At 39.9% G+C, this 26,959-nt stretch overlaps 2 protein-coding genes across 2 annotated transcripts in view; both read right to left on the reverse strand.

The window, feature by feature from the left end:
- Positions 1-26,959, reverse strand: part of LOC138973308 (arylsulfatase B-like) — a 443,818-nt gene that overhangs the window by 399,519 nt on the left and 17,340 nt on the right. The gene's annotated exons all lie outside the window — the stretch shown is intronic.
- LOC138973306 (uncharacterized) lies at positions 15,349-23,600 on the reverse strand. Its single transcript, XM_070346022.1, has 4 exons — positions 23,200-23,600; positions 22,594-22,734; positions 21,670-21,804; positions 15,349-17,719 (listed from the first exon to the last, which is right to left on the reverse strand). Exons 1-4 carry the CDS (start codon positions 23,324-23,326, stop codon positions 17,640-17,642), a joined length of 483 nt encoding a protein of 160 aa, XP_070202123.1. The 5' UTR covers positions 23,327-23,600; the 3' UTR covers positions 15,349-17,639.

Raw genomic sequence — 26,959 nt, forward strand, 5'->3', positions numbered from 1 at the left:
TACCCAAATCTACCGTAAAATCCCTAGCAAACGCCCAGTATCTAGCAAACGCCTACCCCCCACTTTTGGGCAAAAGTTGTGCAGAGGGGTGACTACCTAGCAAACGCCCAACCCGTTTAAAAAAAAAGAAGTTTTTTTAATGTTGCCTCTTTTATCTACAATTTGTGCACACTATTCGATGGTTCGCCTTTTTTTTCGGGGGGGGGGGGGGGGGGGGTTAGGATGACATTGTATACAACTCTCCTGTGTTCACTTTCAAGTGAATAACTATCGTTCTGATATCATTTTAAAGTGAAGCTAAAGAAACCTGGTATCGGCACTGCTGTGCATCTCCTATGATCTCAATGGTATCAAGGCACGGGTCATAGCCCTTTGCCGCGACAAGGTTTGCCGATACCGGCACTTGTCTTGTCTAGACAGTGACGTCATTCATAGATGACGCCAATCATAAATGACGTTTGTCAAGGGAACTTATGCTTTCAAGTGTTGCTGCTTCCAGTGACAGGAAGGTATAGAGATTGATCATTGTATACAATCAATTTATCATTGTATACACAAATTACACAAACGTCATCTTGTGAGGGACCAAAAAATATTGAAACTCTCGGATGATTTTTTGTGTGGTATCAACCTCGACCTACGGTCTCGGTTGATACCACAAAAAAATCATCCTCGAGTTTCAATATTTTTCGGTCCCTCACTCGATGACGTTGTGTAATCTCTATAAGGTCATGTGACGTCGTTCACCCAGCCAGCATGATTCTGCGTGACGCATGCGTTATTTCTGCGTTTTTCATGCGGGGATGCGTACGGCCTCGTGACACCTTCGCTTCGCGCGCGTTACTTTTCGCCAACTTTTACGCAGATTGTCGCATTCGAAACGACTTCACCACGCAGTGTTTAGCACGCATGGATTCAATGAAAAGGTGATTGCAATTTTTGTTTTTCCTAATTTTATACCGTGGGTTTATGCATGTTCTTCATGAAATAATTTATTATATTTTATGTTATTAAAAAATATTTACTTTTACATTTTGGTTATGAATAGTTATTCTTCTTCAAAAACTTTCTTTTTTTTTACACAAAACATTGCATAAAAACTTTCAATCCGTTATTTTTCAGTTTATCTTAAGTTAAAAAAAATACATTTAAAAGTTTAATAAAATATGTTTATTTTATGTAATGGTTTTCCCATTTAATATGTATTTAATCATTGTGTTATTACTAACATTTATTTGTTTAATTGTGATCCTGATTATTTTTATCTTAAATTAAATATAATGATTATTTTAATTTGTATTATCATTATAATTGTTTTAGCATGTATTATAATTATTGTAATGGGGATTTGGTATTGTTGTAGGAATCAGCTTTCCACAAAATAATGTCGTGGAAAAATCTAGGCAAAGCATAATAAAAATATTATATGAACAGAAAAGATAACTGAAATCTATATGAACACCCATAACAAAACGATAAAAACATTAAAAAAATTCAGATTAAACAAAAAAAATTAAACTAAAGTAACTTTGAAACTAATTATCTACTCAAAATAAAGGCTGATGTTAATGGTTACATAAAATTTGTTCTCAGCATATTTTCATTTTATTTTATTTTGCTTTGGAAGAAAATCTCTATGAAAGTTCAATTTCAGGGGAGACAGTTACCTTGACTGCAAAGAGCAATTTATTGAAGTTATTTCCCTTGTCTGTCAGACCTACTTCAATCAGACAATCTCCAACTTCCTGTTGGCAAGAAGTCTGTCAAATCCACATTGTATCGGCGTTTTTTTGCTTTTTCTTCTTATTGACTTGTATTTTTGACTTGCTTATTGGATGCAAGGTAATCTTATCCTTCTCTCTGAAATGAAGATTGACTTCTTTCAAGAATAGGTAAGTTGATCAACTGAAGGAAAGATTTGGGAATTTGAATTTTTGATAGCTCGCGGCCTTCGGCTTCCGAGTTTGATGGCAGAGAGCATTTCTGACACTTTCGATTTTTTTTCCCCTAGAAGAACACTGTTCTATTCATTCATGTTTGTTTTGTCTGAAAGATGAATGAATGAACTAACTTTTCCAAAAACATAAAGTTGATTGATGCAGTGGTTTGTTTTTAAGGAGTTGTGGAAGAGTGAAAATACCATCCGAATCCCGATTCGCGGGTCGCATACGGCACCATAAAAACTGAATTTTCGTTTATCATTTTATGTCTCATTGTCTGTTTCTTGGTGAACTTTGGTTGGTTCCTAATCTGGTCGAGTCATTGCGGCAGCAGTTGTCAGGAGCTTTAGTAGTAATACTAATAGGCTCTTCATATATCTGGTTTTTTTTATTTGTATCTTTTTATTTTTCCACAGATGTTCAACTTTCAGTTCCGCATACTGACATAGACTCATAGTCATGATAGTGGAATATTCTGTGTCTGAGTCTCGGAAAAGAGAAAAATTACCCTTGTTCCCGAGGCATGCATAGACTAGAGAGGCAGGCAGAGGCTGTGTCAGCGTGTGCAGTGATAAATTTGAAAAACAGATTTTGTTGAAAGAAAAATAAAAAATACATCACAGAGAAAATAAATATACTAATTTAGTGAAATTGAGATGCTTATATTTAATCATTAATATTCCAGTTTTGATGTTTGCGTGTTACTGTTATTGTTAGGTTTGGGAATCAATGTGATCCTATTTAACTTCCAAGTATTTATTTTTTCAGAAAGCTTTGACTTGAGTATGACGGTGCTCACTGCTTGTTTGAACTGAAGGTGAAGAAAGCTGAGATGGACAGTGACCTTAACACCGCCACCGATGCCAGTAACGCAGACTGTCCTGTCGAATGTCCCGGCGAGGTGAAGAAGAACAGGTATGGCTCGATAGCAATGAGTGTCTCACTCAGAGTCATTGATAGTGACACTGACAGCGTCTTTTTGTTCTGTGACTTTGGCTTATTTTGTGTTTTATTCTTTTAGTTATAACCAGATGTGTCAAACAAATTCAGCTGATCTCTTTTACTGTTTTAGTGAAACAAATGTATTGTTTCCAGCAAAGGGAAAAAAAATCGGGTGGGGGCGGTTGGTTGATTTTATTTTTATATTTAAATTTTTATTTTATTTTAATAGTTTTATTGATGTTTGTTTTTAATTAACACAGGCATCTCATTGATGAGAAAGTGTGAACTGTGTCCGCGGGATGCCAGAGAAGAGTAACTTTTCATCCAAAGTCTGCAAAATTGAATTTAAAATTTAACCTTTTTGATGAATATTTTTGAATGAATACAAAAAGTTCTAGTGTTTGGAGGAAAACTTAAGGTCAGTTTAACTTTAAACAAGGATTTTTAGTGTGTGTTTGTTCTTCTGTCTAAAAAAAAAAAAAAAATCTGCTTGAAGTAAATACACACAAAAATTTGCATCTCCAACTGCTGAGTCCCTACATCTTTTTACCCCATCAAATGCCACTCTGTATGCCCCTTTAAAAATTGATTGCAAAAATTAATAGTAAAAACCCCAAAATCAGCGACAGAAAATATAAAAACCATTCCGGTCAAAAATCCAAACTGATGTTAAGTGTTTATCTGCTTCACATCAAACATTTTTGTTTAAGTACAGCAGGGGTTATGTTTCTGATATATTTATTATATATACACATGGGCAACAGCTTTTTTTCCACATTGGCCTTCTACGGGTGCAATTCAGTCTGCACTGCATGTGCTGGACTGCTTTTTATCAGTTTTGTTCTAGTTATCCTTTCTTTTGGTCATCTTGAAGCCTATTTGATAATGTTGAAAACTGAAGCTTCATTTTTTGTATTGGGTATTTTCCAGGTTGACTGAGTTGCTTGTTCATGCTTAAATATGTGCCTAAGGTTCACAGCCATATGTCAGGGTCAAATGTCCTTTTTTATACAGTATATTTTTTTCAATTATTGGAAAGTTCGTTAGGGTTAACATTATTTTTGATCAAATGAACACTTGACCTTTGTTTTCATTAATAAAATGTTGTGGACTGCAAATTATTTTGTTTGTTTAAGTAAGAGACTGTGCTCTTCGAATGCATTACAATTATTGTGGGATGTGCGTAAAGTGATCGTGTCGTCTGCGTGAGAGTGTGTAATTTGTAAAGCAATATTGTGGCCTGCGTGAGATTTCGTAAAGTGGAGGTGTCGACTGCGTGAGATTGCGTAAAGTAGTTGTGAGCGTGCGTAAAGTAGTCGTGTCAACTTCGTGGGAGTGCGTAAAACAATTGTGACATCTGCGTGGTAAGTGCGTAAAGCAATTGTAACATCTGTGTGGAGAGTGCGTAAAGTAGTTGTGTCACCTGCGTGAGTGCGTAAAGCAATCGTGACGTCTGCGTGAGAGCGCATACTTAGTCTTCATGTTGCATAAGTGTGCGCTGGGGGCGCGTATGGTCTTCGTTATCTGAGGGAAAACGAATTCGTCACGCACTGATTTTGATTTGCAAAAACGCGCGCGTATCGAGTGCGTCTTTCGCAGTTGGAACGCATTATTTGGCGACTGCGAGACGCATTCGCTGCGCATAATTTTGCTGGCTGGGCAGTGACGTCTTTTATTGAGTGACTTTGAAGGACTAGAATGAGCCAACGATAATCAACCCTACCTGACGCGTGTTTCTTTTAGGCGAGATATTCTTTCCGCTAGCCGCTCGCGGGGCTGGGAGGCGAGAACCGTTTGATGACTAGCTACGTAAGAATTAAACACCATTGGTTTATACAGAAAAGGTCGTCTGCACTGGTCGGTAAACAGCCATGGACAGCCAATTGGATTGGCAGCAGTGAAAAAAAAGAGTAGGCGAGATTGGCGAATGGGGCGAGGAAGTACTGTTTCTTGGGCAACTTTCGCCGCGAGGGAAAGCTAGGATTCTCGCCTCGAACGCTAGGTGGCTTTGGGCTTGCTCGCTTGGCGAGAAAACATGGTCGTACTAAAGATGAGCGATCCAGTTAAAGAAGAAGCTACTGGCACGGCAGTTAGCGACCAAAAGGTCATCGATACCTTAGCGCCAACTCCTTCACCAGAAGAGCGCCTGGGAGTTACAACCAGGGCCATGGCGAAATCTGGCCAGGAAGTTAAGGCACAGAAGCTGAGGGACGAGTACTGGAAGGAGAGTCAGATATTTCAGTTAGCTATCAGTCAAGCAGACGACTACCTCCAAGAACAATACCTTGACAAGTACAAATTGAGACAAAAGAAGAAGGTACTACGGACAACGTACAGGGAGCTCCACGCCTTGAATGATAAACTACAGGCAGTGGAACCAAGTCCGAAGGAAAATGAAGATGAAAAGAGCAGACAATCGCAGTTGCAGACAATCGTTGCGCAAGTTGACCTCATCTTTCCAAGGGGACCCGATTCCATTGCCAGCTCGGCGTCTAGTGTTAGTACCAGTGCTAGTAAAGGCTCAACGCGTAGTTCACAGGCATCTTCCGCTGCAGCTAAGTTAGCCAGAAAGATAGAGAGAATGCAGCTGCATGTCCAACTGCAAAGTACGGTAGCCCTCGAAGAAGAGGAAAGAGTAGCAAAGGATATAGAACTAAAGAAATCCATCATCAAGAAAGAAGCAGAGGAAAGAAGACTGGAGGAGGAACGTGAACGCGAGGAAAGAGAACTGAAGGAGGAACGTGAACGAGAGGAAAGAAAACTGACGGAGGAACGTGAACGAGACGAAAGAAAATATGTGACCCTCCACCACGAAATGAGTCGCATGTCACCTCGCGCGGTTCTGCGCTAGACTTGATATAAGTCCGGAGAGTGAATGGTAACAGCGTGAGGGTCACCTTAGTCACAGGCTTATAACTCAAACAGTTTTCGCTCTTTTCTAAAACGGGTTTCACCACTGGATCAGTAGAGCATAAAATACTCTTTAGGAAAATGTAAAAATATGAAAATCATGCAAAGGTGACATGCGACTCATGCCGTGGTGGAGGGTCACATATAGAGAAGAAGAAAGAAAACTGACGGAGGAACGTGAACAAGACGAAATAAAATATAGAGAAGAAGAAAGAAGACTGAAAGAGGAACGTGAACGAGATGAAAAAAGACTGAAGGAGAAACGCGAACAAGACGAAAGAAGATTGAGAGAAGAAGAAAGAAGACTCAAGGAAGAAGCCGCTATTGAAAGGGAGGAATCGGAACAGCGAGCAAAGATGGAAAAGATGAGACTTCAGTTCAAGATCAGAGAAAATGATGCCGTTATCAGCACAATTGAAGAATTTGAACAGGAAAGTCGAGATAGCCAAACGAAGACTCCTTACTCCTCCCTGACCGAGCGTTTTATTTCCAACGCTCCCCCAAACTTCCCCTCCCTGAACGAGCGTTTTATTTCCAACGCTCCCCCAAACTTCCCCTCCCTGATAGGTAGTGGTCCCATCCCTCTCATGGCAATGGCAGGTCCTGGAGCGACGGCGGACGCAGTGCTGATGGACCTTTCCCAGGGGCAATTCCAGGCTGATATGGCGGGCGACCTCTCTGCCATCACCGTGGACCAGACGGCACTCCTCCTGGGTCATCGCCCACGTTCAGGAGCACCACGACTACAATCAGCGGTGATGTTAACTACTACCGATGCACTGCCTACGACCGTGGCCTTCAGCCATACTGAGACAGGGGTCCCTTTGGCGACCACCGCTACGTCACTCGCGACAGGTGGAGGCGGTCAGACGGATGTCATTGGGTTTGGGGGCCCCCTCTCATCAGCCTCCACTACCTCAAGACCGTCTGACCTTTTTCAACCCTCAAACTCAGAAGCCTGCGGTGGTAACGAGACCGCAGCTGCTGCTGCCACCACGTCACAGGCGGTCGCTTCCGCGCAATCTATGAACAGTGAGACACAGTGTGATCATCACCAAGATGCGGCCCTTCCTCAGTCACCTTCCTATCCCAAAAAGACTCTACCCCCTCCTCCAGGCCTTTTGAGACCCGAGGCATACCCTTTCGTCCCCCATGTGACCCATCTCAATCAGCTGCCCACGACGGTCACATCGCTAGAGCACCCTAGTCAACGGGAGAACGATTCTGCTACCCACTCAGCATCAGAACAGCTCCAACGTTCGCTGACCCAAACCATGGCTGACGCCATCTCACTCAATAGGCTGCCGGTTCAAGAACCAGCGGTATTTTCGGGTGATTCACTGGCCTACCCGATATGGAAGTCAGCCTTCTCTCTGTTGATTGGTAGACAGCCTATCCCAGCAACGGAGAAACTGCTTTACCTTCAAAAATACGTCGAAGGGTTGGCCAGGGAATCCGTCAAGGGTTTCTTTTTGCTGAGAAACGAGGCTGCCTACCACGGAGCCCTAGAAGTGTTGGAGCAGCGGTTTGGCAATCCATTTATAGTGGCGCAAGCATTCCGAGACAAATTGGACTCATGGGGAGTTGTTAAAAATAAAGACTGTACCGCACTTCGATCTTTGGCAGATTTCCTGAGGCAATGCGTCATCGCGGCTCAAGTCGTTGGAGGGATGGGGATCTTGGATGACTCCCAGTATCAGAAGCGTCTGATAGAAAAGCTGCCAGATTGGATGGCAAATAGGTGGTTAAGAAAGGTTAACGAAGTGAAAGACACCAAGGGACGATATCCTACCTTCGCTGAGTTAGCGGACTTCATCGCCAAGGAAGCCGACGTGGCGAGCGACCCAGTCTTCGGCAACCTTGCCAAGCCAGCTCCTTCCGCTCACTCATCAGGCACTAGCTCCTCTACCGGCATTCAGAGAAACGCGATGAGGACGGAAACTACTCCCTATCAATCATGTCTGTACTGCGAAGCTCAAGGGCACCAACTCCCAGAATGTAGGAAGCTAGCAGCAAAACCACTTCAAGAAAGAAGGGAGTTCGTTATGAAGAATAAACTCTGTTTTGCATGTGCCATCTCTACCGACCACCGGTCAAGGGAGTGCAAAGACAGAGGTACGTGTGCCACCTGCAAGAAACGTCACCCCACCTTCTTACATGATGATAACTTCAGCTGGCAGCCACCGCAAGCAGTTATGTCCTGAACCCAATGTTACGTCTGTGTTTCGTATTATATCAGGGTCTGCTATATGGATTCTATTTTTTGTGGACAATAAGCAGATGGTTTGAGGAAATGAACAGACAGCTCTTACCGAACGAACAATTTGAAAGAAAACGAACGGCACCAACAGAAACAAACAGCTCCAACGGGAAAGTATGTATGCAAGTGAGAATGAGGCTAGCTGGCAATATGTGTGTGAGAGCAAGGACGGTATTGATGGGACATTTTGCTGTAATTTACTGTGGACCTTTTGTTTTGATTTTTGAAATCACAGTCGTGATTTGATGTGGGAGTGTGCATGCCCCTGATCAAGGCATGCTACTTCATGTCATGCGCCTATGGTTGGGCTATTATTGCCAATTTTTGTGTGTTGACGAAACAAGACAGAATTGTTGTTGCCGTGTGTGCGTTCTCAAATTATGACGATATTAATTGGTATTGGTGGTTTTTTTGTACCTGTGTAAGGGTGTGTTGTTCATTGGGTGTAATGCGTGTGAGAAAGATGTTATTTTCCTTGGTTTGAGACTCTTACTGGACCGACTATCATTCATTGACTCTTGACTCACTTTTTCTACTATGTATTGTGATTGACGCTTTAGTTCCACGTACTCGTTGGATGAATGTGTGAATGTTTTTGTAAAGCGGATAGCAGTTGATTTTTGTTGGAAAACTGCCCCTCAGCTCCGTTTGAACGGGACGCACGCAGTGAGTTGAATTTATGTTACGATTGTTGGTCGGGCGTGAAACACGCACGAGAACGAATTCGCACAGTCAGTTTTTTGGTACAGTCGCAAAAGGGTCCACGCGGACGATTCTTCCCGCAAATACCATCAGTTGCTTCCTGTCTGTGAAACCGAGCACATCTCTACAGATTGTGTCAGAAAATAGAAACTTAGATTAATAGTAAAACCGACCATGGTTTTGTGTTCAAAATAGTTTAGGAGAGAAGTGCATCAGATTTAAAGTTTTTGTGCATTCATGACTTGCGTGCCTTTATGAGAAGTGTCGTGAAGAAATGAGCCCAAATGGTTAGTATTTTAAATAGTTGTTGTTGTCATTTTTGTAGGCAATCGATGCTTGTAATGTTAACCTGACTGCGTGCTTAAGTTTGCTTAGTTAATGCTAAATTGATTGGGTCGATTATCCCCCCACCTGTTAATGGTTACTCCCTTTCAAGTTGTTCTCACGCCAGTCGGTGGTGTAAATCGTATATATTGTGAGTGTGAGGTATTCACTTGTCAATCTTCCTTCCCCGCCTCGTGTGCAAATGTTATTTTGTTATGTAATGTTAATTAAAACGAAATTAACGCGATGTTAGGGATTAAATGACTTACACGCAAGTTTTTGTGGCGTGGATATAACTTTGCCACAAATGGCTCTGTTATTAAATTTAAACGGATGTGTAAAGGACTTAAAGGCAAACGACTAAGTGAGTTTTTTTATTTAGTCAAGTTTTGACTAAATATTTTAACATCGAGGGGGAATCGAAACGAGGGTCGTGGTGTATGTGCGTGTGTGTGTGTGTGTGTCTGTGTGTGTGTGTGTGTGTGTAGAGCGATTCAGACTAAACTACTGGACCGATCTTTATGAAATTTGACATGAGAGTTCCTGGGTATGAAATCCCCGAACGTTTTTTTCATTTTTTTGATAAATGTCTTTGATGACGTCATATCCGGCTTTTCGTGAAAGTTGAGGCGGCACTGTCACGCCCTCATTTTTCAACCAAATTGGTTGAAATTTTGGTCAAGTAATCTTCGACAAAGCCCGGACTTCGGTATTGCATTTCAGCTTGGTGGCTTAAAAATTAATTAATGACTTTGGTCATTAAAAATCTGAAAATTGTAAAAAAAAATAAAAATTTATAAAACGATCCAAATTTACGTTTATCTTATTCTCCATCATTTGCTGATTCCAAAAACATATAAATATGTTATATTCGGATTAAAAACAAGCTCTGAAAATTAAATATATAAAAATTATTATCAAAATTAAATTGTCCAAATCAATTTAAAAACACTTTCATCTTATTCCTTGTCGGTTCCTGATTCCAAAAACATATAGATATGATATGTTTGGATTAAAAACACGCTCAGAAAGTTAAAACAAAGAGAGGTACAGAAAAGCGTGCTATCCTTCTTAGCGCAACTACTACCCCGCTCTTCTTGTCAATTTCACTGCCTTTGCCATGAGCGGTGGACTGACGATGCTACGAGTGTACGGTCTTGCTGAAAAATGGCATTGCGTTCAGTTTCATTCTGTGAGTTCGACAGCTACTTGACTAAATATTGTAATTTCGCCTTACGCGACTTGTTTCTTTATGCAGTCGGCTTGATCTGCAAACGAACGGTACTGTCACTAGACAGTTTTGCAACGTTATAACGTGAAGCACGGGACTCTATTTACAGAGTGGTGTTTTGAAACGCTGGCCTCGGCCACCTGTGAAAGTTGTGTCATGGGAACGGAACGAGATTGTTTTGAGCACATGTATATCTTGACCTGTTAAAGGCACACTTTAGTACGGTCTCTCCCATCCCCAAACGGTCCCTATATGCATACGATTATGCTTTTTCTTTAAATGTGCACTTTGGTGCAGATTGTCTCCCTTTCTCAACGATAATGCTTACTACTTTTTTACTGAAATTTCAAGTTCGTGCTCACCCCTTCCCCCCTCACCCCTCTCGCCTTCGTAATTATGTCTGCCTCCCGTTTCCCCCCCCCCCCCCCCCCTGGTCTTCTTGTTTACTTCTATCTCATGCCCCCCCTTTTTTGTGTTTACTTGTTCGTTCTCACCCGTCTTCCACCCCCTTTTTTCTCGTCCATTTATTTCTTCTTTATCCGCCTAGTTTCCCCTGGCCCTTCTGTCCGCAACTTGAATGACTTGGTATAGTATTTGATGTTTACAATGCATGTATTATAAGGTATTATTTGTCTATTGCAGTTATCACCGATGAACACCCACAACCCCAAACTGCCTTGCCATATGCCCACCCAATGTCCCTTCCTATCTGTCCCCGTTCTGTCCGTATTTGTACTTGGAACTAACGAAAGAATAATATTCAACCAAGCTTCTGTTGTGGGACTTCGAGTATGGATGACGTCTCATGTTGCTTCACTCATCACACACTTCCAACCCTGAGGGCATGCACATTGATTGCTTCAATACTTTGAAGCTGTTGCTTGACAAATAACAAGGTAACATTATTATTTCGGTGTTCAGTCAAATGTTAAACTTTCTACCACATCCGAACATACGAACTAACGAACGCATGAACTTACGCACGAACACAGACAGACAACGTTTACGAACACATAGGCTACACTTACCTAAGCCAAAAAGGGGCTTGTTGTTTTGACCTTGGTGCTTGTTTTTGAAGATCAGATTGTCTGCCACGCAGTCCTAAGATTATTGTTTCTCTGCAAGGCAGCCGCGATTTGATGTCTGTGGTGACACAGATCGCTGACAGAGATGGAAAGTTTGTGGAACTTACGGTAATGGAAGAAGAGAGTGGCAATTTCTCTAAGTTTGTTCACGTTGACCATGTCAAGTCCAAGCATTTCAGTGCAGAATTGCTTCCATGTCATTTGACGTTGCTCTCTTTCTGCCTTGTGCGCCGTAAATGCGTAATCTAAACATTTCCCATATGTCAGTGACTGAGACAGTGTTCTCCGCTGCTTTGTTTTCAAGCATTTGGTGAACTGTCTCAGTGTTTCGTCTCGCTGATGCGGAGGTAAAGATACGAAGGCAGTGAAGTCGATATCGCTTTCGTCCATGTCATCATCTTCAATAATAAAGTTCGTCAGGAAATCATGAACTTTTTCATCGGTGTTCAAGTTCAGTTTTGGTTTTGAAAATCGTTTAAAAAAAACTGAGAGTAGACTTTGGTTTGCTGGGTATGTCACAATCTGCCTCACCACTTGCCAGCACCTTCCCCAAGTATTCAGCCATTTCTTGGTGGTACTTTTGATGTTCAAGAAGTTTTCTTCTTTGAATTTCTGAAAACTTCTCCGTTGGCTGCGTCATTATGTACAAATCAAATCAAATCAAATCAAATCAAATTTTATTTTACGAGGGTTGTGGCATAAGCAATATAAACGAGCTTCTTTTCAACCAGCCCTCGCCCAGAGCAAGAGCGCGTCTGCTACCTACACGATCAAGTGTAAGAATGATAATAGCGACACGGTAAAAGTACATGTACGTCTGACTAAAGAAATAGAACGTCTTAGTCGAGCCCACTAACACTGTGTTTGTTGTCCAATCGAATGATTGGAAGGACATCACGTGAGGACCTAGAGTTGAACAAGTTTGCCCAGTGCCAGGCAACAGCGTCAACACTGCCAGAGACAACTTCACAACGTTACTGATTGCTTTGACATACCGAAGACACTTCTATCTATACCACCTGTCATAAAAAAAATCGACACATGCGTTTGTGTGCAGATCTTTGTAATTGGGGCGCTTATTTTAACAGCAGCTATATGACTAGAAAGGCCATTCATGAGTTCCGCTACAATATTCAGAGAGATTTTTACTGACCACAGACTGTACCTTATCGGCTCAAAAGCTATCCAGTTTGGGCTAGAGGTTGTACATGGTGACCCCACCAAAATGTGCAACCCATAAAAATGCAAACTTCTACAACTAGGGATTAAATTATTTCATATTTTATGTACATTAACCTCAACTTACGACTGACCAGTCCACAAAGCGGCACGTGTGTAGGTCAAATGGTCTGACTTTTCTACCTTTTAGAAAATAAAAAATAAGTCAATTTACCAGCTAGGAAAGGGGTAGGTGGGTTTTTTCTTCAAATTATCTCCCTTATACCGTACCATTGCAAGGATTACAAGATTATGATAAACCCCCATAATATAGTTCGTGATCTGACACAGCATGATTCCCTGAGTGTCAGGTCAAGATTACGCGCAGTATCCACACATTTATGTAAAAATACAATTAAGAATATGATCAAATTATTAAAACAGTTGTATGATTGTTGTGTATTGTATTTGATTGAACGTTTCATTCATCAATCATTGTGTAAATCACAACAACTCAGTATATTTTTTTTAATACCGGCTTTAGTCGACATTCGGGTTTTTTACCTAGCCGGGTGGGATTTTTGTGTGGGGAAAAAAAGTGTAACTGACACCTTGGCCAATCCGCAAACCCAAGCCCGCAGAAAAGTATCACCCTTAACAGAAAGCAGCCATCCTGTTTCGTGTTGGAATTGTTACATTTTAACAAGATGACGGATGCACTGACTTAATTTAAAAGGTGTCTTTCATCCTGGTTGTTTTTGACTCATGCTTTTTTGAATGTAAATAAATTGTGAAAACGCATTGTTTGAGTGTGTGTGTGTGTGTGTGTGTGTGTGTGTGTATGTGTGTGTGTGTGTATGTGTGTGTATGTGTGTGTGTGTGTATGTGTGTGTGCGTGCGTGCGTGTGTGTGTGTGTGTGTGTACATGGACAGTAATGTTATAGAGCTACATGGACCTACTCAAACTTAAACCTTTGCCTAGCATTACAAACACCTGTATACCTTAATGATATTACCTTATAAAGGTACAACTGACGACAAAAAGAGGAATGTGGTTATATTGTTGCCGTGGTATGAAGCAGCGCGCTAGACTGCATGTTGATGAGATAGGCGTGTTGTGTGAGAATACTGTTAATAATGTCTTTCGTAAGATGCAAAACTTTGGCTTTACACAAACAAGCGTGAGCAATATATCTGAATTATTTTTCTTGGAATTGACGTTGATCGAAAATAACTCTGTTAGGATGTTCAAGCATTGTTGAAAAGTTGAGTCAAACATATTTAATTTTACTAATCGATGTCACACTATTCTGTAGGAATTTGGACATGCATTACTGAGATATTTAGACTGTGAAATCAGCTCGACGTTGCGAAGGTAGTTCTAAAAGTACAACGGAAGACAAGACACAATTTGTTTCCCTTTTTTTCTAATTTGTGTGTTTATACTGTAAATCAACTGTCAAAAGACGTTTTACGTAAATAACTCAATAAGGATTTTCAAGCGTTGTGGAAGAGTTGCGCCCAAGAATGTGAGTCAAATAATAACACTCGGTCGACCAGGTAAAACCAGCAATCGCACCAAATAACTGACTCCGATGTGTATGTTTTGCAGTGTCCGCACCACATTACTCCATGTCCTCCGAATATTGATCACTTGCCCCGAGTGATAGCCAATAACTCGTTTTACCTGAGGTCACGTGAGTGCATGTCGCTTGAGGTCACGTGAGTTTGAGAAACACGCGTGCTCATGCAGCTATCACTGCAGGCCATCGCCAATAAACTGTGGCTCCGATGTGCAGATTTCAAATGAAAAAGGCATCATGACGAGCGGACACTGCTTAACATACACATCGGAATCAGTTATTCGATGTGATTGCTGGTGGTAGCTGGTCGACCATGAGTTACGTTTGACTCACTGAAGTGGGGTTTAATTCTGCCACAACGCTTGGAAGTTTTGACAGAGTTATATTCGATCACCGTCTATTCCAGAAAACTACATGTTTCACGCTTGTTTGTGTAACGCCAAGATTGTGCGTCAACGGAAGACATTTTGAACAGTATCCTTCAAGCCACAACAAGCCCGCTGCATCAACATGCAGTCCTCTTGCTACCCCGTCACCACTATAACCACACTCCTCACGCTCTTTAGTTTTGACATTATTAGGTAATAACAATATGGTATAGAGGTGTGTGTATAAGCTAGACACACAATTCACCATAAGGTTTAAACACACAGACCAACAGACAGAAACACATACACACACACACACACAAACTAACACACACGCACGCAAGCACAAACACACACGCGCACTCACCAAAACAAATCGTCTCAAACTTTATTTACAATCCAAAAAGGCATGAGTCAAAAATAGACAAAAATGGAAGACACCTTCCGTTTTGGGTAAACCATCTTGTACAAACTACCTTGGAAGGCTTTGAAATTGAGGTCACTGCATCCCTCTACTTGTTCATATGTTCACATTCCAACACTCAACAGGCTGGATTCTTTCTGCAAAGGGTGCGCAGTTTGTGCGGAATGGGGTTTACGGACTGGAAAAGGTGTCAGTGGCATAAATTATTCCACAACCAATCCCACTCGACCCTCTAATAACGTAGCCAGTAATACTATGGAATATGTACGCTTTATGCCAGTATAAAATATAACAGATTCGTTGTGATTTGTGAATTAAAGTTAAATGTTGCTGTGCCTTTTTCAAAGTTATTCTGGACATTGGGCTACTCTGGATGATTCTGCAACCCCACCCCCTCAAAATCACCACGCTCCCCCTTCCCTTTCCCATCTACACTTATTTCAGTTAGCCTGCTCGTTTAGCATTACAAATTTAAATATCTTAATGCTACCAGATGTCATTCAAATGAATTACTGAAATGTACAAGCTACAAGGAAAATGATTAGGCCTAAGATAGTATTTCTTCTCTTACACTTTGCGATCACTTACAATACAAATAGTGTCTAAATGAAACACGGATAAAAACATTTCACTTCAGCCTTCCCTTTACAAACAGCTGAATGTCACCAACACACTAGTTTTTCAGCTCAGTATACCTTTAAGTTTGATGGCGAAGCTGCGTAAACTCCGCAATTCATTCTAAGTAATTAAGGTCAAATCAAATCAAATCAAATCAAATGAACTTTATTGTCTCAATCTGAGAAATTACATTGGTCGTCAGTTATATCGATTCTAGTTCGTTTTTGTGGTAACAGTAGTCATAGGGCAAAAGTGTCTTTACAGTAGCTTCTTAGCGCTTGAGACATTTAAACAAATAGGAAATGTGCAGTAAATATATCAAAAGTGGTCGGCATTTGACAAAACAAAGGATATGCACAATTAGACACATGAGAAGTGGTGTGCATGTTACACAACATACTAGGATAAATACAACAAGGGTCATCAAAAACGGTTGGCACATGATAAAACATAGCTTACTTACAATAAGGCATATTAAAAACGGTTGGCACATGGTAAAACATAAAAGGCTACTTTACAAAAAGGCATATCAAAAACGTTTGGCACATGATAAAACATGGGTTACTTACAATAAGGCATATCAAAAACGGATGGCACATGATAAAACATAGGTTACTTACAAAAACAAATATCAAAAACGTTTGGCACATGTTTTACTCACAATTAGGCATATCAAAAGTAGTTGACTCGTGCCAAAACATGGGAAAATAAAAGAGATCGACCCATTAAAAACTATGGGATACTTGCGAAAACAGACATTCGACAGGGAAGCACCACTTTAAAAAATTATTTGTTTATAAAACATGGGATATAGATAATAAATATAAAAAGTGTTGAACACGTTACATAAAATGATATATTTACAATAAGGCACACCAAATATTGCAGGAACTTTTAAAAATGTGTAATACTAACAAAAAGGCACACGAGAAACAAGTTACAAAAATTGTGCTGTACAGTCTGCACCTTGGAAATAAAAAGTTTAATATCAGAGCGCTTTCCTTCAGATAAAAGGCACAAAACCAAACGTACAAAAGCAACAAAGCTACTTTCTGTTCTACTATTTTGAGTTTACCGTTGTATATCACAACAAAAACAATATCTACAAACAAACCTAGTAATATTTTTGCATGACAAAGAAAAGTAATGCTTCTGATTGGAAAGCTAACAAGGCTGTCGAGGTAGGTTCTTTTTTTTTTAACTAAGAGTATATATACATTTTTGTTCACATGCACAGGACAATGTGAAGTGGCCTAAAATGTCGACTACCTTAAAAGCGTAGAGACAAAGAATGATACATTTTATATAACAAAACCGTCGCGATATAACCTTGAACGGTTGAAAACGACGTTAAACACCAAAGAAAGAAAGAAAGAAAGAAAGATATAACAAAAGCGTAAAATACCTACAAGAAAGCGATCAGTGCATATATAACAACAACACTTACAAACACACACACAGACACTAACACGCACACACTGACACACACACACACCCAGATTGCACGAAAAGTAACCGAATTTCAAAAGGTGAGTATGGACAAGAAATCCACTCGTAGATAAAAATCTAAAAAATCAATACAACTTTGCATAATAAAGAAGACGAATTATAGAAGAAGAAAAAATCAAAGAACATTTTAATGAGGACGAAAATCACTACGAACATTATTCAATGCCTGCTTTACACCTAATTAGATACAGTCAGTGGCAGGGTGCAATACGGTGTCTATCGGAAACCTCAAGTCCATATAATTCACATACTGATAGTACGAATAACTGTCATTATTCCAATTGTTCCCATGCAGTGAACATTGTTGAATTATTATGTTAACACATTGATCAATCCAGAGCATGTATTGTTGGCTGGTTGTTGATGTTCTAATGACATTTCATTAGGCTAAACGGGGCCGATTCAGGTTTGCAGTCTTTCTCAGCTAATATTCATGAGATTGTCCAATGACAGAAAGTGCTTCGGGAGCACACACACAAAGTGCGATGAATTTGAACTACAGTTACCCACTGCATGCATTAAAACAAATTGTTTTAAAGATCGGTGACTGGTTCTCAATGTGGTCCAGTTGCACGGCCTCAGTGACTACATTCCGAGCTGGGAGTAGGCTGACCGGAGCCCCACGTCTGACATCTCCAGAGAATCGTACGGTCCTGCAGGTGCAGCTGTTGGGAAAGCAATAAAGATTGATTAGCTACCATAAATACTTTGCTACAGGCAGGACTTCAGTGACGGAGAACAGGATCACATGTTGGGTGAGCGATGGCCCGCTATCACAGTGGTATCATCATAGTGGAGACATTAACTATGGCTGTGAGGTTGAAGGAGAGGCATCCTCTTAGTAACAACACAGTCACTAGTTATAGCAGTACAGTGGAACCTCCCTTTTTATACCTGATAAAACAAGGTCTTAAAACAAAGGTAGTCTAACATGGAAGATATTTATGAACGGAAAATAAAAACAGGTCTCATAAAACGAAATCAATACTTTCCGTCAGTGAGTGGACCCTATAGGGTGAACAAGAACACAAGGCAATTGTTTCACCGACGGGTGCAGTGGTGTGGTGGTAAGACGTCGGCCTTCCAATCGGGAGGTCGTGAGTTCGAATCCCGGTCGCTGCCGCTTGGTGGGTTAAGAGTGGAGATTTTTCCGATCTCCCAGGTCAACAAATGTGCAGACCTGCTAGTGACGTAACCCCCTTCGTGTGTACACGCAAGCGCGCACGAAAAAGATCCTGTAATTCATGGCAGAGTTCGGTGGGTTATAGAAACACGAAAATACCCAGCATGCCTCCCCCGAAATCGACGTATGCTGCCTGAATGGCGGGGTAAAAACGGTCATACACGTAAAAATCCACTCGTGCTAAAAACATGAGTAAACGTGGGAGTCTAAGCCCATGAACAAAGAAGAAGAAGAAGAAGAAGAAGAAGAAGAAGAAGAAGAAGACGAAGAAGAAGTTTCACCAATACTAGTAAATCATGGATTTGGCCAGAATGTGCAGCCGTCACATAGCTGATATAAGTAGTGTCCTGGTAACACAAGCCAAATGAAAAAATGAAAGAGATTTGTTTTGATATTTTCATCCTAATTTTGATAATTATGAGTTGACTATTTGCGCCTACATACGGTTTAAATAATGCTGTGCGTGAAAGGAATATTACTGTTTTATGTTCTTACGTTTTAGGTTGTATGTTGTAATGCTGTGATACACCACTCCCGAGTTTTTCGTCTTGAGATAATAACGTTTGCTATGTCTATGTCTATCTATAAATACCTGTATCAATCCCAACTGTTACTCGAAGTACGTCTATCATTTAGGCGTTTTATCCTGCTATTTTCAAACCTAGTATTTGTTGACATATAGTGCTTTTGGTCATAGTAAACCTGGGTAGATAATGGGACAGATTTTCTGTATGTAAAGTTGCAAAGCTTTGCTAATTCCGATTTTTGTATCGATTTTTTAAAGGGTACCAGATTTTTTGTCAGGCCAAAATTGGGGGTGCCCTTTTTGAAGCGGTGGTCACGTGATTCCTGTTAAAGAAATCCTTGATCCCAAAGGTGTGCCAGATAGTCAAGTGGACTGCCTTTAATGGCATAGAAATTTGGAATGAAATAGCAGGGGACTTAATGCTTTCATTGGGGTGCATATTGTGCATTTATTGTTTTCTCAATTTTCGTATTAAAAAAAAAAGGAGAATAAACCAGAATAAAACAAAGAAAAGTAAAAACATAATGACAGGAAAACGTCAATTAATAAAATAAAACAAAAAGGTACACTAACGATGAACGATGAAAAGAGTATAACAAGTCGCGTAAGGCGAAATTACTACATTTAGTCAAGCTGTCGAACTCACGGAATGAAACTGAACGCACTGTATTTTTTCACCAAGACAGTACAGCTTCGTCAATCCCCGCGAGAAGGAAATCGCTCACCTCCTACATGCAAAACGTAGTGATATTGACACGCCAGAATAGCGCGGTAGCGTATTGTGCTAAGCAGGAAAGCACGCTTTTCTGTATTCTTGTTAACTTTCTGAGCTTGTTTTGAATACAACCTATCATATCTATATGTTTTTGGATTCAGGAAATGATAAAGAATAAGATGAAATCATTTTTGGATCGATTTCTTAAATTTTAATCGTAAGACTAATTAATCTATTTTCGTTAATTGTGATCACATTTTAAGAGTAAACATGACATATGTATATATTTTTAGATTTAGAATGTGATGAAGAATACAATGCAATCAATTTTAAATCTGTTTGCAAAAAAATGATTTTAATGACAACTTTAATGAGCAAACTCATTAATTAATTTGTAAGCCTCCAAATTGAAATGCAATACCAAAGTCCGGGCTTCGTCGAAGATTACTTGACCAACATTTCAACCAATTTGGTTTAAAAATGAGAGCGTGACAGTGCCGCCTCAACTTTCACGAAAAGCCGGATATGACGTCATCAAAGACATTTATCCAAAAAATGAAAGAAAAGGTCTGGAGATACCATACTTAGGATCTCTCATGTCAAGTTTCATGAAGATCGGTCCAGTAGTTTTCTCTGAATCGCTCTACACACACACACACACAGACACACACACACACACACGCACACACACACGCACACACACACAGACACACACACACACAAACACACACACGCATACACACACACACACACACACACACACACACACACACCCACACCACGACCCTCGTCTCGATTCCTCCCTCCACGTTAAAATATTTAGTCAAAACTTGACTAAATGTAAAAAGCAGAAACACAAAAACATAAAGCAGATTTAGAATATTGGATTAGTCATTGAACAGTGGTCAACTGGGTTTTTGGCAAACATAACTTTCTTTGCTTGCAAATGACAGATTGAAAAGTTGAAACAAGTAGTTTATTTTCCTGTTAGAAAAAAATGTAAAGAGAGTTATGAGGCCATGATGGGAATATTCCATCTCATTTCAGCACTTTGGACATTGACTCTTCCTTAAAAAGAATGACTCATAAAGTACGGACTTGCATCGGTTTATTTTATAATTTTCCGGTTGAACTGTCATATTAATGATAAAGGAGTGTTTAGTAGATGTAATTTGTGTTAAAAAGCATCTAGGGTTACGAGTAACTAAGATATGTCTTTGATGTCAGTAAAATGACCAATCAGGAGAAGAAGAGTTAAAACGGACAGCAGGAAATATTCATTGCAGAAGGACAGAGAACTACTCAAATCACATATCCACGTCAAAGTCCAGACGACCATGGGGTGTTAAGAATTTCTCAACTCAAAGGGGAAGAGTTTCGTCTGTCACTTTGATCACTTTATTTGATGTAGAGTGGACCAGGGACTGAAACGTTTGATTGTCGAAGTTTACATTTTAAGGAATCTATTAATGTATCATCTTAACGTGTCACGAGGCATGCCGCATCCATTCTGTACAATGGCAAAATACGGTTTGAGGGAACGTTTCTTGAAACAGACCCACAAAGCAAATAAAACCAGATATGCTCAACTGTGAAGTAAAAAAACAAAACAAAAATACGTGTAAATGCACAGATTGTCATTCTGGACTACTTTTTGTTTCCAGCACAGGAGAGAATCAGCGCCTTGAAGCTCATTCACACACTTTGATTTATTTGATTAATTATCATATTTGTGGTGCGTTTTTGAGCAAATCGTGCCGTGTGCGTCTCGATCATGGCACAGTGAATTCATCACATTCTTCAGATTTGTTAAATTTGCCAGAAACTCCCCCACCCCCACGCCTCCAACGGTCAGATCAAGAGTGTTCCTTTGATGACATTATTAGGGAGAGAGAAGTGCTTTTGTTTGTCTGAGTGATCCAACCTCTTGCGACCTAAATCTGTCTCAACCAACAGACACAATTAACGATTTAGTTTTGCCTTTGTTTTTTAAAGACGCTAAATTATCGTGATTAACTTCTGTGTGTCAGTTTTTCGTAAATTAGTGCATGAGAATAGACCTAGCCATGGGAGGTATTGTGAACTACAACATTAGCGAGTTTTGTCAGTCAAGACTTCATATTTTGTCCTATCTGTTTTTCTCAAAACCTGATGGACAATGAGGCGAAGCTCATGATAACTCTTCACTCACCAGAGGCTCCAGCTGATTGGTTGGTTCCACTGGAGGAGGGCGGGCTGTTAACTGGATGCAGGTAGTCATCAGGCATGGTGTCAACAGCAGGTGTGGGGGGCAGCGCTGGCGATCCCCTGGGCAGAGGTATTTGTCCTGAAAGATCAACAGTGTTATAATAAAAAGCGGATATGGAAAATACTGCATGGCTTGCTGTGTAATACCAGGTTCACACGAGTTCTTATACAAATATTGAAAGCGAGTAAAAGCAAGCTTTTCAATATTTAAAAGAGCAACGAGTGCAAACCAGGTATCACACAGCAAGCCATAATTATGTATTATTCTGTCTGTCCTACTTTTTGTACTTGCGTGCCTTATTTTTTAAACTTTCCCAATGGTAATTTCTAATGAAGATGCGTCTCCTTGAACCTCGATCTCTTCTAAACCCTTTATTTGACGTCAAAAGTAAAAAGAGGCCACACTAAGAATGACAGTGTCACGTGTCAGTTCTCAAAATTCTTCCAGAGGAAACAACAAACAATAGAAAAGTGTTCTGAGAATGACGTTTCTCTCGGTGACTTTGGAAGCCTGAGCAGTGGAAAAATAGGTCCCTGCCAGACTGTAGTTTTACCCGACCTCATTTACGTGATATTTACACGCGTGAAGAGATGATCAATTTATCCCATGGGTGGTTTCTTTCATATGTGTAGGATAAAATGTTATCAGCTTTGCCTTTACTGCACCTGAAGCATTGTGGTTAAACCAATGCTGAAAAGGTTGGATTAAAAAAAACTTTTTAAAATGCGAGCTTATTCGAGCGCACTTCTCAAACGTCAAACCCTAACAGGCCATGCATCGCTCTGCCCACCCCTTCCCACACGGACACACACTGGGGCGATTACTATAGAAAACTCTGACAGTCTGCTTACGGAAACCACCACTTACTTTGTCTATGATGGTGGAATCGCCGTGGCCTGGGTATCTCAGGAATCTCCTCGTAGGAGTGAGATCCACTGCCTCTGTCTTGGCGTCCACCACCTCGTGTGTCTGCGCCACCTGTCCTGATTATGACACCTGTGTCTTGACCTGTTAATATGTTGTGCCAACGTTTGTTGGAGAAGTCATGTATTTGTATTACAAAGACACAGTGAGTCGGATAATCTGTGTAATTCTGATCAGTGCAGCTTGACAAAATCACAACAGCGTATTAATTCCAGGGAGGTCGGCAATTGTCGAAAGGCGGCCAAACGCCGTGCTTTACTCTTAATCGGAGAAAACCATGCTTTCAACTTTGCAAAATGTCACGGTCATTTTGGCAAATAAAGTTAATACTATCAATGTTCCTGGAATTTGTCCCTGTAACATTCTGCGTGAAACAATTGCATACATCAATCAATGACTCAATGAATCGACCAAATAATAATTAAACCACCATCATCGTCACCACTTCAACTACTGTTGATGTGTTGTGCATCGCTGCTGTTGCTGATGACATTGGAAAAGAATAATGAACAGATACGCATGAGGAAATTGCTAGAAATGAACACTTACTCTTTTTCTTGGCATTTACCGCAATAAAGACGAGGAGACTGATGATGACAAGGACGAGAAATCCCACAACTCCAATCAGTGCGGACACGACGGGACTGATTGGTGGCGGCTCTTTCGTAACTGGCATGGACAAACAAAAGTCAGATTAAGAGTTTCTAATGATCAGCACACATGGGATAGGATTGGTTGACACCGGTCACACGGGGGCAGTTTTGAAGTTGAAATGTGAAAATGTGAACTATCCTTAAGCTTTAATTAAATATGTTTAACTGTTTTACGAGTTTGACTACCAAGATCTAATACCCTGATAGCCTTTCATGACCCTTGTTTATTTACATAAATTTGATTAACTCCAACATTTTCTTCTGATTACAACTGTCCCAATTAATTCTTGGCATTTTCTTTGAAGTTTACAAACGAAGTAGGTTGAGACTTTTCAAGTTTGTAGAGAGGTTGTATGGTCAGAAAGCATGCTTTTTTTACTTTGAGTTTTGTGCTGTTTGAATATATTAGGGGGACATCTGCAATGATATTACACTTTTAACAAAGTAAAACAACACTAACTGCAAAACAACATACGTTTACTTGCAGAATGTATTTACATGTCAAAGTAATGTTGAACTCTTTTCTTGCTTAACGTGTAACATGATGGCCTTGTACAATCTTCAATCTTGCTTTGAACTTTAAACCGAAAGTAGGAGCAACTCAAAACGTTCATATCTGACCAGCAACAATTTTACTTTTTAAGTTAGGACTAAGCTAATGTTGTCTTGAGTTTGATTTCAAAACCTTAATTAATGTGTAAGTAGTGGAATGTTTCACATTACTCATGACCGAGACCAATTCACTGTCTTCCAAAATCAGATATATTTAAACTCCTAACGCATGAGAATTAGTCGTAAATCGTAAAATCGGATGCTAATACTCGATAACAAAAAAGTAAACTTCAAACAGTCACACAAGACCACAGTCATAGCAAACATATCTTATTGTAAAGGGAACACACACACAGACCCATTTCCATACCCATACTCATACTCTCTCTCACACACACACACACACACACACACACACACACACACACACACACACACACACACACACACACACACTGTCGTATCAAACATGTTATTGTAAAGGGAACACACACACACACACACACACACAAACACAGGCACACATATATAAACACACACACACACACATACATCCACACACACACACACACATTCACACACACACACGCACACATACACACATACGCACAATTGTGCGTGTGTATGTGTGCGTGTGCGTGTGCGTGTGTGTGTGTGTGTGTGTGTGTGTGTGTGTATCTGCTTGTCTGTGTAAGCAGTGTATATACATATTTTTGTCAGGTCCCCAACCACGGAGTGTCCTTACTCCAAACCTGTTTTAGGATGCATGTCAACACTGGGGTTTTCGAGGCAATTTACGAAAGAACACTGTTTACTCACAGTAGCGTTTAAAATGAAGATAACACGTAACCGACAAGGAAGTTAAAAGCATTGTCATAGTATATAAAAGACTACATTTTGTCAGAGGCAAACCTTGGTAATGTTCAAAATTGAGGATACGAACAAGGAAGATAATTTTGAGCTGCTGTCATGTGGAACTGAAGTTTGTATCTTTACGTTTTAGGATGTACTGTGGTATGTACTCATACTGTAAGTGTAAACAACTACACACATAACGTAGAAGGCTGGAGTACACACCTGAGGCCATATTTCAAAGTGGTTAGGCAGTTTTAAAGGTTTCTTTTGATGTTAGTTCAATGTTTGATTTATCAGGAAATAAAAAAAATGAATAGTGCTTGTCGCGGAAAATTTTCAGATAACGACTGAAGTTTGAGCATAGGTATGAGATTTTTTCACGCAAACCCTACTGAAGAAATTGTGATATTGTATTGTGAATATGTAAACAAAAAAACAATTGGATGATCACAAACTGAAGAAGAGAAATAGGGAAGCAAAATAGAACATCAAACATAGTGATTTTACAGGTGAATTTGGAAAAAAAAAACCTTATGTATCCATTTTTGAAGCCCAATTTGAAGCATGGAACACAGTCAAACATAAATTAAAAGTGTTAAAGTGGTTACAGTGTTCAGAAATAGTGTTAGATAACAAGTTGAGTTATCCCTCTTCACCACTTTTAAAAGAAATACACCTCTTGTCGCGCAAAATTTTGAACTGTGGTGCTTTTACTACCCCCACCCCCTTCTAATTTTTCAGAAAAGAGTGCATATTATCTTCCAAATAGAAAAGCAAGGTAGTCAAATGATCAAAACTTAAGAACAGAAATAAGGAAGCAAAATAGAACATGCAACATAGTGATTTAACTGGTGAATTCAGAAAAAAACCCACTGTTTTACTCATTTTATAAGCTGAATTTAAAGCTTGGAAGACAGAAAAAAATAAATTAAAAGTGCTAAAGTGGTTACAGTGTTCAGAAATAGTGTTAGATACCAAGTTGAGTTATCCCTCTTCATCACAGTTAAAAGAAACACACCTCTTGTCGCGCAAAATCTTGAACTGTGATGCTTTTACTACCCCCACCCCCTACCCATTTTTCAGTCAGATGATCAAAAACTTCAGAACAGAAATAGGGAAGCAAAAAAGAACACCCAACAGAGTGATTTAACTGGTGAATCCAGAAAAAAACACTTTTTTATTCATTTTATAAGCTGAATTTAAAGCTTGGAAGACAGAAAAAAATAAATTAAAAGTGCTTAAGTGGTTACAGTGTTCAGAAATAGTGTTTGATACCAAGTTGAGTTATCCCTCTTTATCACAATTAAAAGAAACACACCTCTTGTCACGCAAAATCTTGAACTGTGATGCTTTTACTACCCTTGCCCCCTACCCATTTGAACAAAAAAGAGTGCATATTCTCTTCCAATTAGAAAAATAAGTAAAAGTAACTGGACATTTTTAAAATACATCTTTTCTGTCAGTCCAAGGATTGCTTAGTCCATTAAAACAAACAGATTAGGATTTAACGCGCCCATTTTAAGATAAAAATAACATGCTAATTGACATATCAGACTTTTTTATGCAATTTTTTTTATTTTTTTATTTTTTTGTTTAACGCCCAGCCGACCACGAAGGGCCATATCAGGGCGGTGCTGCTTTGACATATAACAAGCGCCACACACAAGACAGAAGTCGCAGCACAGGCTTCATGTCTCACCCAGTCACATTATTCTGACACCGGACCAACCAGTCCCAGCACTAACCCCATAATGCCAGATGCCAGGCGGAGCAGCCACTAGATTGCCAATTTTAAAGTCTTAGGTATGACCCGGCCGGGTTTCGAACCCACGACCTCCCGATCACGGGGCGGACGCCTTACCACTAGGCCAACCGTGCCGGTCTTTTTATGCAATTACTACTGAAGATTTGTTTACATTTTACTGTGAATTAATTGATCAAAATTCAAGATGACTAATATAGGAACAAAATAAAGCATACAACATAGTTACTGTCCTGGTAATATGAGAAAAACACTTTTGTATCAGTTTTGAAAGTCATTTTCAAGCATGAAACAGAAATAAACATATGATATAAAGTGCTAAAGTGATTAGGATGCGCTAAAACTTAGGTAAATTCAAGCTGAGGTATCCTTACCGATGGAAAAAAAAGATACACACCTTAATGCACAAAATCTTGAATTGTAATGATTGTACTACCCCTACCCCCTACCCATTATGCATTTGCTCTACCTATGAGACAAGTAAGTA

This window comes from Littorina saxatilis, linkage group LG8, assembly GCF_037325665.1.
Source record: "Littorina saxatilis isolate snail1 linkage group LG8, US_GU_Lsax_2.0, whole genome shotgun sequence".
Classification (NCBI taxonomy): domain Eukaryota; kingdom Metazoa; phylum Mollusca; class Gastropoda; order Littorinimorpha; family Littorinidae; genus Littorina; species Littorina saxatilis.

Bases quoted from the DNA above. Each gene is read 5' to 3' on its own strand.
- LOC138973306 (XM_070346022.1), bottom strand. From the start codon at position 23,326: ATGCCAGTTACGAAAGAGCCGCCACCAATCAGTCCCGTCGTGTCCGCA. The intron at 22,735-23,199 runs GTAAGTGTTCAT...ACATATTAACAG, and splicing joins GGTAAATGCCAAGAAAAAGA to GTCAAGACACAGGTGTCATA. The intron at 21,805-22,593 runs GTAAGTGGTGGT...TTGATCTTTCAG, and splicing joins ATTCCACCATCATAGACAAA to GACAAATACCTCTGCCCAGG.